This window comes from Natator depressus, chromosome 14, assembly GCF_965152275.1.
Source record: "Natator depressus isolate rNatDep1 chromosome 14, rNatDep2.hap1, whole genome shotgun sequence".
Lineage (NCBI taxonomy): Eukaryota > Metazoa > Chordata > Testudines > Cheloniidae > Natator > Natator depressus.
The window spans coordinates 170,498-182,702 of NC_134247.1; the positions used below are offsets into that span (position 1 = coordinate 170,498).

The 12,205-nt window shown below is 40.6% G+C and overlaps 1 protein-coding gene across 5 annotated transcripts in view; it reads left to right on the top strand.

Annotated features, from left to right (window-relative positions):
* CCDC57 (coiled-coil domain containing 57) overlaps positions 1-12,205 on the top strand; it is a 148,466-nt gene that overhangs the window by 14,758 nt on the left and 121,503 nt on the right. For all 5 annotated transcript variants that reach the window (XM_074970547.1, XM_074970546.1, XM_074970544.1 and 2 more), the window contains exons 4-5: positions 2,716-2,817; positions 4,079-4,236. In XM_074970547.1, coding sequence (XP_074826648.1) covers positions 2,716-2,817; positions 4,079-4,236 — 260 coding nt within the window. The remainder of the gene's footprint in view (positions 1-2,715; positions 2,818-4,078; positions 4,237-12,205) is intronic.

Here is a 12,205-nt window from a genome sequence, read left to right on the forward strand (position 1 = left end):
GCTCTGGGTAGGTGTAGTTATCTGATATCTGTTCAGGCAGTCCTTTTTAGTTCTAATGTTAAAATTAATGTAAAATGTGCAATGGGCAGCACTGCATGTTGCTTTACAGGAATAGGTGTCATGTGGTATTTGCATACTTGCGGTTGCTTTACTTACTAGTCTGGCAGCCTCCCCTTGGGAAGAATTGGTAAGATTATGTTTAGTAAACTGAGATGGTGTAACATTCTTGTATATGGGGATACAGCTAGCACACTGGACTAAATTGGCTAACCTTGAAATTCCAGGAAAGGTCAGCTTCTATAAATCAGAAGCAGCTTTAGGCAGGCATATAGGCTAAATAAACACATTAACATGTGCCAGCATGCCATACTTCTCTGATTTCAAGACCTTCTCCTCCCACTTTTTATGCCATTGTTAACACACAATTGTCTGCTGCTATTAATACTCAATCATTTCATAATGTGAGAATACTTAGCAATGGAGTTTGTTTGAGCCCTAGTGGTGTCACCCGACTGAGGGTGTCTCACTACCCATATATTGCAAAAACAACATTTTTTAGGATAATTTATACTCATTTCACCTTTTTAAAAAAAATTTATTTAGGACGTTTCAAGTTTACAAATCATTGCAATGTAAATATCAGAAACAAAATGATAATCATTATAACAGTGAGCTTATTTTTTTAGCAAAATATGCAGTAATATAATAATCAAATCTCCCTATTTAACGGGGTTACCTTGACAGGATTATTGGCCTGCTGGATGGTGGGAAGCAGGAGATATGACATATTTTGATTTTCATAAGGCTTTTGACACAAGCCTTATGAAAATCAAAATTTATCTTATTTACTGCTTTGACACAATCCCATATTATGTTCTCATAAGAAAACTAGGGAAATGTGGTCTAGATTCAGTTATTATACAGTGGGTGAACAACTGGCTGAAAGACTATGCTCAAAGAGTAGTTATCAATGGTTCGCTGTCAAACTGGGAGGGAGTAACTTGTGAGGTTTTGCAGTGGGTCAGTCCTGAGTCTGGTACAATTCAGTATTTTCATTAATTACTTGGATATGGAGTGGAAAGTATGTTTATAAAATTTGCAGATGACACCAAGCTGGGAGGGGTGCAAGCATTTTGGAGGACAGAATTAGAATTCAAAAAAACCTTAAATTGGAGAATTGGTCTGAATTCAACAAGATGAAATTTAATAAAGATAAGTGCCAAGTACTTCACTTAAGCAGGAAAAAAATCAAATGCCCAACTACAAAATGGGGAATAACTGGCTAGGTGTGGGTCCTGCACCTGGGACCCCAGGCATGGGGCCAGGAGCAGAGCCCTGGGCATGGTGCCGGCAGTAGCCAGGACCGCAGGACCCTAGGTGCAGGGTCAGGAGCGGAGCCCCATGCACGGGGCTGGTAGTGCTGGAACCCTGGGAGCAGGGCCAGCGGCCAGGACTCTGCACAATGCTCCCTTGGTTCCCATGCTTACCACCCCAGCCCTCTCCCAGGGCTGGCTGTAACCCTTTCAGGCCCGGAGCAGGTGACCACCCTGCTACAAGCTCCAGTTGTATTTGTGCCAAATTTTCTGAAGATTTAGATTTTTCTGGTAGTATTCATAGCTCAAGTAACTAGAATATCATCTAATTTATTCAAGAATAGAAAAAATGGTCATACTTTAATATCAAGTTGCTTTTATAAAATATTAATAAATGATAAATATGTGTTTTAATAAATTGTTATAGATTATTATGAAGTCCAATAGGTCACTAGATCGTGTATAACCATTTGTAGCTCCTTTACTGATATGACTATAACCATCTATAACACACACTATTCATGTCTGTTAAAATTTGTAACATTTATTATCCCTTTATAAACTATTTATAAATGGAACATTAATACATAGTATGACCAAAAAAATTGTGCTGAAATAATTTATTCTGTGTTTATTCTGTGTTTTTATTCTGTGTTTTCGCAACTTGTAGTCTGCATGATTTATTGTCATTAGTAGTTGAGATTATTGCTTGTTTTTTCACAATTCATATGTCTAGAAGGAAAAGCCCACAGTACTGGCAGAAACAGCACATTCTTAGATCCATATGAGGGTATAGTTTATTTCAGTGTTCAGTGTTCATTTAAATAAAATTCACATTTTCTTGTCAAAAGTTATAGGTTGCATAGTTGGATAAATATTTATTATAAAGGAATATGATTTAATATATGTACATTTTTAGTTAAGAAATACATTTGGCAATTTCATCTTTTCTGCAACTGTGGATTGCTTTGACTTTAATACAACATGGAAGATGCCATTTTAGGTAACACAGGAGCCTTCTTTACACTGAGCTTTTTCTTTAAATTCCCCGTTGTTGATGTAGCATTGGCATAGCTCCACTGATGCAAGCAATGGTGAGAGAATTACTGTATACCAGACACAATGTTTAAGCCAGTATGTTGTCTAACTCTCCTCAGAGCAAACCTAGATGAGACAGGTTTCAGAGTAGCAGCCGTGTTAGTCTGTATCCACAAAATGCTAGATGAGACAGTGGTTAAGACACAGTGGTTAAAACCCTGTGGTAGCTGACATATGGTCTATATTAGGATTCCCATTGTTGTTCCCATCCGTGGAATTGCATTAGAGGTAGCAATAATGGGAAGTTTTAAGTGTGTGTCTTTCTTTATGCACTTATTAACCCATTCCCTGTAATCCATTGCAGGAGCTGCTAGTGGAATTTGATGCAGAAATTAAAAAGAGAGAACATGCATTTCAACGTCAGGCAGATGAAATGAGTAATTTAGTTCTTTCTCATGAACTCAAGGTAATTTTGTCTTTAAGCTATACTTTCATTTTGTCTACAAAATAAATACAATTTACACAGGAAGGAATTCCAAACTGTTCCTTCCTGGGTTCTCAAGCGTTTTTTTTTTTTTGCACTTGGGTGGTGGCAGCATCTACCCATCCAAGGTCAGAGAGGAGCTGTGACCGTGGGAGTTTAATACCAACCTGGAGTGGCCAGTATTAATTTTTAAAATCTTGCGGGCCCCCAGCTTCTTCACTCGAAGTGCCAGAGTGGGGAATCAGCCTTGACAGTGCATAATGGTAGTGCTGACCTAAATATGTGCATTTCAACATCTGTTCATGTTAAGTTTATTTTCTGAATGCCACCAGTGTGCTAAGTGCTGTGTAAATAGAGGAAGACACTCTGTCTATAGCTCAAAGATCTTTTCTAAGTCAAATATAGACAACACAATTCAGATACAAATAATATATTTGATAATGATGCAAACTTTAGGCAGTTAAGGGAGATTTTTTTCATTAATGAGGCACATTGCTGAGGTAACTAGATCATTGTTGAAAAGCTTTTCGAAGAAGGGAATTTTAAGTTGTGATCCGAAGGCAAAATGGTAGGTCATTTTAGTACCCAAAAGAGGCCTAGGGTTAGCAAGGAAGATAAATGAGGGGAAAGGATACAAAATGAGTTTTTGGGAGGTGTATAAAAGGGAGAGGGTGAATGGAAAGAAATGAGAGTGGAGGTTGAACTCATAGCGCGGGTTTTCAAACGAACTCAGTGTTAGCCTGGGGCTAATCCCAATCAACGTACCAAACGCTTCTGAAAATCTCACCCATACAGATTTATTCTAGTATTTTATTGCATTGAACTATTTTATAAGTAGTAAAATTAGACCAAGCAAGTGTTTTGACTTTTTAAAAAATTCCTAACTAAAAAAAATCAAAATCAAAGAGCGGAGTATTGTGCCTGGCTGGAAAGAAAAAGAACTCTTTCTGGAGTAGGAATACATTTTCATGATCCAGTCCTGAGGCAGGAATTGTAATCTCTTCTGATTTCAAAAAGGGTAGGAGAAGAGGCGGGAGGTAGAGTTTTAGCACTCTGATATTATTTTGTTGTTCTTGAGATATTATGAGTTTATCTTGATAGGCTGATTATATGTGGTGGGGATTACAACCTCCCTGCTGTCGCCAGGAGCATAGTGAAATAGTTCTGTTATGCCCTTCATATTACTTTCTAATTTTGAGTAATTTGAGTAATTACTTTCTAATTTTGTTTCCTCCTTTGAAAGGTGAAGTTGTTGACCAGAGAACTGGAGGCTCTGAAAGAGGCTGGGATGAAAGCTGCAGAATCATTGCAAATAGCAGAAACTACTAATTTGAAGTTGGAGAAAGAGGCCAAATGCAAGGATTGGGAACTTAAAGATCTTGCAGCTGTGAAAGATGCTCAGTACTGTACAACTCTAGTTATGATTAAGAGCAACTACTTTTGGATTCACCCTTCCCTTCTTTTTCTTCCACACTCTTTTATAATCTCAGCAGCTTCATACCTCTTGTATAAACAATCACCTACTCTAATAGTACATACTATCATATTCACAACAGAAGGAAATGTCCATTGATCCGAGTGCTCACTAGAGTGTCTCTGGGTAGTGTGGGTTTTAGACCAGTTCTGCTGCATTCTTTATTTGGTGTAAAAATTTTTTAATTTTCTTCGTTTTTATAAAGTATTTATAAACACTGTGTTATGATTCAAGCATGCAATGTATGTTTGAGCATTATCTCAGTCTCTCCTGAGGTCACCTTTTCCAAGTGACAGGTCTATACCTGCACTTCTTTCAGAGTGGAACCCTATGGTTCATCCCACTTTGTCGCCAGGTTACAGTACATCCTGTTTCACCAACTGTACTTACCTCCAACAGGCCCTTCTGGATTCAGGCCTGCTATATGCTTCCCCCACAAGGACCTCTGACCAGCTGGTAAACCCACCGATAGAAAACAGCTTACTCAAAACAAAACAGAGTATGGTTTACTTATTCATAGGAACTTCATGAACAGAGAGAACAGGATTAAAAATAACAAAAGTTTGTATGCATATTCTCTTCCCTAAGCTTGGCCCTCCCTTGCCAGTTCAGGTCGGACTGCACTTATTCCTCGTGCCCCAACATCTGGGGACTGTGTTACTTTAGACCCTCCATCCTTCTTCCTCTCTCCAGACCTAGGTTTTTAACTGCGTTCAAGTTCTTTGTTGAACATTCCTGCCTGGGCTTTCCCCCTCCCCTTTGGAGCTACCAACCTGCTTGCTGATCAGAGCATGGTGGGGGTGAATTTTCAAAGGAATCGATACTTGTGTTATATTAAGTATTGGGATTAGGGTTAGCTACATTTGTTGTCTGCCTTTCTGTAGTCCTACAGAGCCCCGTAGAACTGAGTTAACCCTTAGACTTCCATATACCTATCACCCATTCATAATCAAACAAATGGAGTTTCCTATAATCATCATAAAAATATTACAGATTGGTCCCTCATTTTTTACACACTGCTATGTGGAAACTTGGTGTAGATTATCACATTTTTACTGACATTTTTACTTTCATAAACTTCTTAAACCAGCTGTTTGTCAGGGCTTCTAAACTCTGTAGGTTGTGCATGAATTTAAGGGGCAAAGTGATATATGTACTTTGACACAGACAGGTTTACATCTGCAGGAGAGCGAATGGGGAGGAAAGATATAGGGGATCCGGTACTGAAAGGACTACATTAGCAGGTGAGGAAATGAGGAGAGGTGATGGCTATTCTCTGGCTCACCTGCTGGGACATGAGTGGGGGGGAAAAAGCAAAAGATTGGGCATGAGTTCTTCTATTCTCTATCTCCCTGCAGGGACACAGTTGGCTGATTAGATGCAACACTTCCCTTCCCTGGCCTTTCAGTGTACTTCTCTATAACAGGGTGGCAGTGCCTTCCATTGACTTATCCTAACAGGTGTGGATCTCTGAATGGAAATGCTGAGTGATTCCTGATGACTCATTTTGGAAGGTGTGGCTTGTTAACTCCACCCGAGCTATAGAGAGCCAGGGAAGGTCGGTGGGAGTGGCTCTATGATCAGTAGAGAGAAAGAACCAGGATCTCGGATGAGAGAGTGTAGTCTAAATCCCAAATAAAATTGCCTGTCAAGGATCTTATACCATGTCCATCACAGTCATAGTCTTGAAAGACTCATAGTGAAGCAAGTTTGTCATGTGCTCATGAAAACTAAGGATTCTATAGTTTTTGTCCTTTCTTTGAATTTTCTTAATCACACCGACATTAAGGATGTGCCACTGCTGTGGTGGGAAGAAAAAATGCTGCCACTTGTAAGAACCATAGAAATGTAGGGCTGGAAGGGACCTTGAGTGGTCGTCAAATGCAGCCGCCTGCGCTGTGGCAGGACCAAGTAAATCTAGACCATCCCAAACAGATGTTTTTCCAGCTTGTTCTTAAAAACTACCAGTGAGGGCGATTCCACACCTCCCTTGGAAGCTTATTCTACAGCTTAACTATCCTTATAGTTAGAAAGATTTCTTTAAAATCTAATTTAAATCTCCCTGGCTGCAGATTAAGTGCATTAGTTCTTGTCTTACAGTCAGTGGACAAGGAGAATAATTGCTCACAGTCCTTTTTATAACAGCCCTTCAAATATTTTAAGACTGCTATCAGGTTCCCCTCAGTCTTCTTTTCTTTAGACTAAACATGCCCAGTTTTATAACTTTTCCTCATAGGTCAGATTTTTCTAAACCTCTTATAATTTTTATTGCTCTCTTATGGACTTTCCAATTTGTCCATCTTTCCTAAAGTGTGGTGCCCAGAACTGGACACAGTACTCCAGCTGAAGCCTCGTCAGTGCCAAGTAGAGCTGAACAATTACCTTGCATGTCTCATATATGACACTCCAGTTAGAACAGTCTAGAATGATATTAGCCTTTTTCTCAGCTGCTGTTGATTCATATTCAATTTGTGATCCACTGTAACCCCTGATCATTTTCAGCAGTACTACCACCTAACCCATTATTCCTCATTTTGTAGTTATTCATTTGATTTTTCCTGTCTGAGTGAAGTGTTTGGGACTTATCTTTATTGAATTTCATCTTCTTGAATTCAGACCAATTCTCCAGTTTGTCAAGGTTGTTTTGAATTTTAATCCTGTCCTCCAGTGTGCACCCCTTCCCAGCTAAGTGTTATCTGCAAACTTTATAATCATACTTTCCATTCCATTATCTGAGTCATTAATGAAAATATTGAATAGTACCAGACCCAGGACTGATCCCTTTTGGGGCCTCAATAGATACACTGTCCCAGTTTGACAGTGAACCATTGAGTACGGTCTTTCAACCAGTTGTTCACGGACCTTATAGTAATATCATCTAGACCACATTTTCTTAGTTTGCTTATGAGAACGTCACGTGGGACTGTGTCAAAACCTTTACTAAAATCAAGATATATCATGTCTACTGCTATCCCCCATCTGCTAGCCCAGTAAATCTGTCAAAGAAGGAAATTAGGTGGGTTGGCATGATTTGTTCTTGCTTGACAATCCATGTTGGCTATTCCTTGTAAACGTATTATCCTCTAGGTGCTTACAAGTTAATTTTTTAATAATTTGTTCCAGTATCTTTCCATGTGTCAAAGTTAGGCTGACTAGTCTACAATTCCCCAGATGCTCTTTGTTCCTCTTTTTAAAGATAGGTACTATGTTTGCCCTTTTCAAGTCCTCTGAGACCTCACTCGTTCTCCATGAGTAAGGCTGCGTGTCTGTCACGGAGGTCACAGAAGTCATGGATTCCGTGACTTTCTGTGATCTCCGTGACTTTTGCAGAGGCCAGTGCGGCTGACTTCGGGGCTGCTTGAGCAGATCAGGCAGCCCTGGAGCCAGCCACAACGGCCAGTGCTGGGGCAGTTTGGGTGTGGGAGGGAGCTCAGGGTTGGGGTGCAGGGTGGCATTTACTTGGGGGGGCTCCCTGGAAGCGGCCGGCATGACCCGAAGCTCCTAGACGGAGAGGCCTAGATGGAGGCTGTGGTTCCCGGCCAAAGGGAGCTGCGAAGCTGGAGCTTATGGCAGGGGCAGCGCAGGGAGCTCCCTGGCTTTCCCTCCCCCTTGGAGCTGCAGGAACATGCCAGTCGGAGCCGGGTAGGGAGCTTGCCAGCCCCGCCAACCCTCCCCACCCCCGGAACCAGCGGGGGTCCTGTGCCATGTGCCGCCGCCTGCCCCCACAGCACCAGCGGGGGTCCTGTGCCACCCCCCCCTGCACCCACAGTGCCCCGTGACTCCCTCCCCCCCCCCCGAACCCACGGCCCCCTGGCCCAAGTTTTAGTTAGGGGTATATAGTACAAGTCATGGACAGGTCATGGGCTGTGAATTTTTGTTTACTGCCCATGACCTGTCCATGACTTTTATTAAAAATACCTGTGTCTAAAACGTAGCCTTATCCATGAGTTCCTGAAGATCATTGCTAATGTTTCCGAGATTGCTTCAGCTAGTTCTTTAAGTACTCTGGAATACATTTCATGAGGCCCTGCTAACCTGAATATATCTGACTTATCTAAATATTTTTAACCTGTTCTTTCTCGACTTTGGTTTGTGCTCCTTTTCCATTGTTGTTAATATTAATTGTGTTGAGTATCTGGTCACCATTAACCTTTTTATTGAAGACCAAAGCAAAACCGACATTAAAAACTTCAGCCTTCCTGATAAAAAGAAAAGGAGTACTTGTGGCACCTTAGAGACTAACCAGTTTATTTGAGCATAAGCTTTTGTGAGCTACAGCTCACTTCATCGAATGTCATTGGTTATTAGCTTTACTTCCCTGCTAAGCAGAGAACCTACACTTCCCTTCATCTTTCTCTGGCTCATAATGTATTTCAAGAAGCTCTTCTTATTGCCTTTTATGTCCTTGCTAGGTGTAACTAATTTTGTGCCTTAACTTTCCTGCTGTTGTCCCTACATAAAATCATAGAACTGGAAAGGACCTTGAGAGGTCACCTAGTCCAGTCCCCTGCACTCGTGGCAGGACTAATTATCTAGACCATTGCTGACAGGTGTTTGTCTAAAAAACCTCCTCTTAAAAATCTCCAGTGATGGAGATTCCACAACCTTCCTAGGCAATTTATTCCAGTGCTTAACCACCCTGACAGTTAGGAAGTATTTCCTAATCTCCAACCTAAACCTCCCTTGCTGCAATTTAAGCCCATTGCTTCTTGTCCTATCCTCAGAGGTTAAGAAAAACAATTTTTCTCCCTCCTCCTTGTAACATACTTGAAAACTGTTATCATGTCCCCTTTCAGTCTTCTCTTTTCCAGACTAAACAAACCCAGTTTTTTCAATCTTCCTTCATAGGTAATGTTTTCTAGACCTTTAATCATTTTTGTTGCTCTTCTCTGGACTCTCTTCAGTTTGTCCACATCCTTCCTGAAATGTGGCTCCCAGAACTGGACACAATACTCCAGTTGAGGCCTAATCAGAGCAGAGTACAGCGGAAGAATTACTTCTCGTGTCTTGCTTATAACACTCCTGCTAATACATCCCAGAATGATGTTCGCTTTTTTTGCAACAGCTTTACACTGTTGACTCATATTTTAGCTTGTGGTCCACTATGACCACCAGACCCCTTTCCGCAGTACTCCTTCCTAGGCAGTCATTTCCCATGTGTGCATCTGATTGTTTCTTCCTAAATGGAATACTTTGCATTTGTCCTTATTGAATTTCATCCTATCTACTTCAGACCATTTCTCCAGTTTGTCCAGATCATTTTGGATTTTAATCCTATCCTCTAAAGCATTTGTAACCCCTCCCAGTTTGGTATCGTCCCCAAACTTTATAAGTGTACTCTCTGTGCCATTATCTAAAACATTGATGAAGATATTGAACAGAACTGGACCCAGAATTGATCCCTGCGGGACCCCACTCGTTTTGTCCTTCCAGCATGATTGTGAACCACTGGTAACTACTTCCTGGGAATGGTTTTCCAACCAGTTTTGCATGCACCTTATAGTAGCTCCATCTAGATTGCATTTCCCTGGTTTGTTTATGAGACGGTCATGCGAGGCAGTATCAAAAGTTTTACTAATGTCAAGATATACATGTCTACCGCTTCCCCCCATCCACAAGGCTTGTTACCCTGTCAAAGAAAGCTATCAGGTTGGTTTGACACAATTTGTTTTTGACAAATCCATGCTGTTACTTATCACCTTATTATCTTCTAGATGTTTGCAGATTGATTGCTTAATTATTTGCTCCATTATCTTTCCGGGTACAGAAGTTAAGCTGACTGGTCTGTAATTCCCTGGGTTGTACTTATTTCCCTTTTTATGCTTGTACATGCTTGTATTATTCTTTTGTACTCCTCCTTACTAGTTTGTCCATGTCTCCACTTTGTGTAGGATTCTTTTTTGATTTTCAGATCATTAAAGAGCTCCTGATGGAGCCATATTGGCCTCTTACTATTCTTCCTATCTTTTCTTCACATTGGGATAGTTTGCAGTTGTGCCTTTTAATATTGTCTTCTTGAGAAACAGCCAGCTCTCCTGAATTCCTTTTTCCTTTTGAGTTTCTTCCCATTGGACTTTACCTACTCGTTCTCTGAGTGTGTTAAAGTCTGCATTTTTGAAATCCATTGTCCTTATTCTGCTGCTCTCACTCCTTCCTTTCTTTAGAATCATGAAAGCTATCATTTCATATTCACTTTCACCCAAATTGCCTTGCCTTCCGATTTCCTACCAATTCCTCCCTGTTAGTAAGAATCAAGTCTAAAATGGCTGTCCTCCTGGTTACTTACTCCACTTTCTGAAACAAAATATTATTCACAATACATTCCAAGATCTTATCAGAAATATTGTGTTTTGCTGTATAACTTTTCCAACATATGTCTGGGTAGTTGAAGTTCCCCATTATTATCAGGTCTTTTGTTCTAGAAATGTCTCTTATTTGTTCTAGAAATGTCTCATCCACCACCTCTTCCTGACTTGGTGGTCTGTAGTAGACACCTACTATAATGTCACCCCTATTTTTTCCCCCTTTATCTTTACCAGAGGCTTTCAGTTGGTCTGTCACTCACCGCCTTCTGGACCTCTGAACAAGTGTGTTTTTGCTATCTAATACAACACTCTTCCCTTTTTATCCTGCCTGCCCTTCCTGAAGATCCCTTCTATACCAACATTTCAGTCTTGAGACTTATCCCACCATGTGTACCACTTCACATGTATGTCTGAAGATTCTGCCATCGCCTGTTCCCACTCATATTGAAAAAGGGATAGATTGTTGTGCCTCTATTTCTGAAGGAGAAGCTCAAGAGTAGACACCCCAACTCCTTAGGGAGGAATGGGGAAGCTCTATAGCTCACAAGTACTGGAGAGGATACTGTCATTTCTCCTGCTAGAATTGCTGAGGGAGCCACTAAATCAAAGAGCAAGGGCCTCTGGGGCGTGGGGTGAGACCTGAAGATGCTGTGGCTGCTTGTTCCTCTGTAAAGGAGGAAGTGAAGGGTGCATGTGTACCAATGGCCAGTAGTAGGAGCACAAGACAGGAGCTCTGGTGGCTGGCAACTGGTTGGGGATAATGAATACAGTTAAGTGAGGAGGCAGCTGTGGGGAGTACCATGAATCAATCTGCTTTTTAGGAGAAAGCAATCAGTTTACATTTTCAATATTTTTTTTTAACAAAAAGGGCTGGGGTTTTCCTGTACACTTGGCAAAGTGCTTAAGCCAGCCTCAATTAAAAGAATAACCAAGGGCCAGATCCTGCAAACAGTTATACATGTGTAATTTTACTCACTTGACTTTAATGGGACTACTGATGCAAGTAAAGTTTCACATGTACCTCAGAGACTGCAGGAATGGGGCCAAATTGTGTAACTGAAAAGTTAATCACCTAACCTTACCCAAAATACTCAGAGGCACCAGTTCTTGTTAACTATAGGATAAACCAAATTTAGAGTTTCTAAGCCAAGCCATTTTAAAACAATGACATTAATTTAAAAATCATTTTACAAAAAGAGAAGTGCGTCTGATTTCTTTTCAAGCTGTTGTATCTCATTAGCTCCTGTTGTAATGGGCTCCCTTCACAGGGTCTGGCTCTCAAACACCTCAGTGAAGAACATGGTATAAATATATAAATAGAGAGAGACTGTATGTCCTTTTAAATTCACTGTCATTTTTTTATGGACAGGATCTCCTAAATGTACCTTTTTATTTTCTTTTTAGAAGATCATTGCTTTGACTTCAAATGGAATTGATTAAGCCAACTGCCCCAGCTTCTTTCTTGCTTCAGTTCCCATCGTAGCTACTCGTCGTCTCACTTTATTCATAGAAAACAAATTCAAACATTCCTTTTGCTTTGCCTCACTTTTTGTCTAATTCAAGTTCTTACAAATCACTATAATTCTCAGTC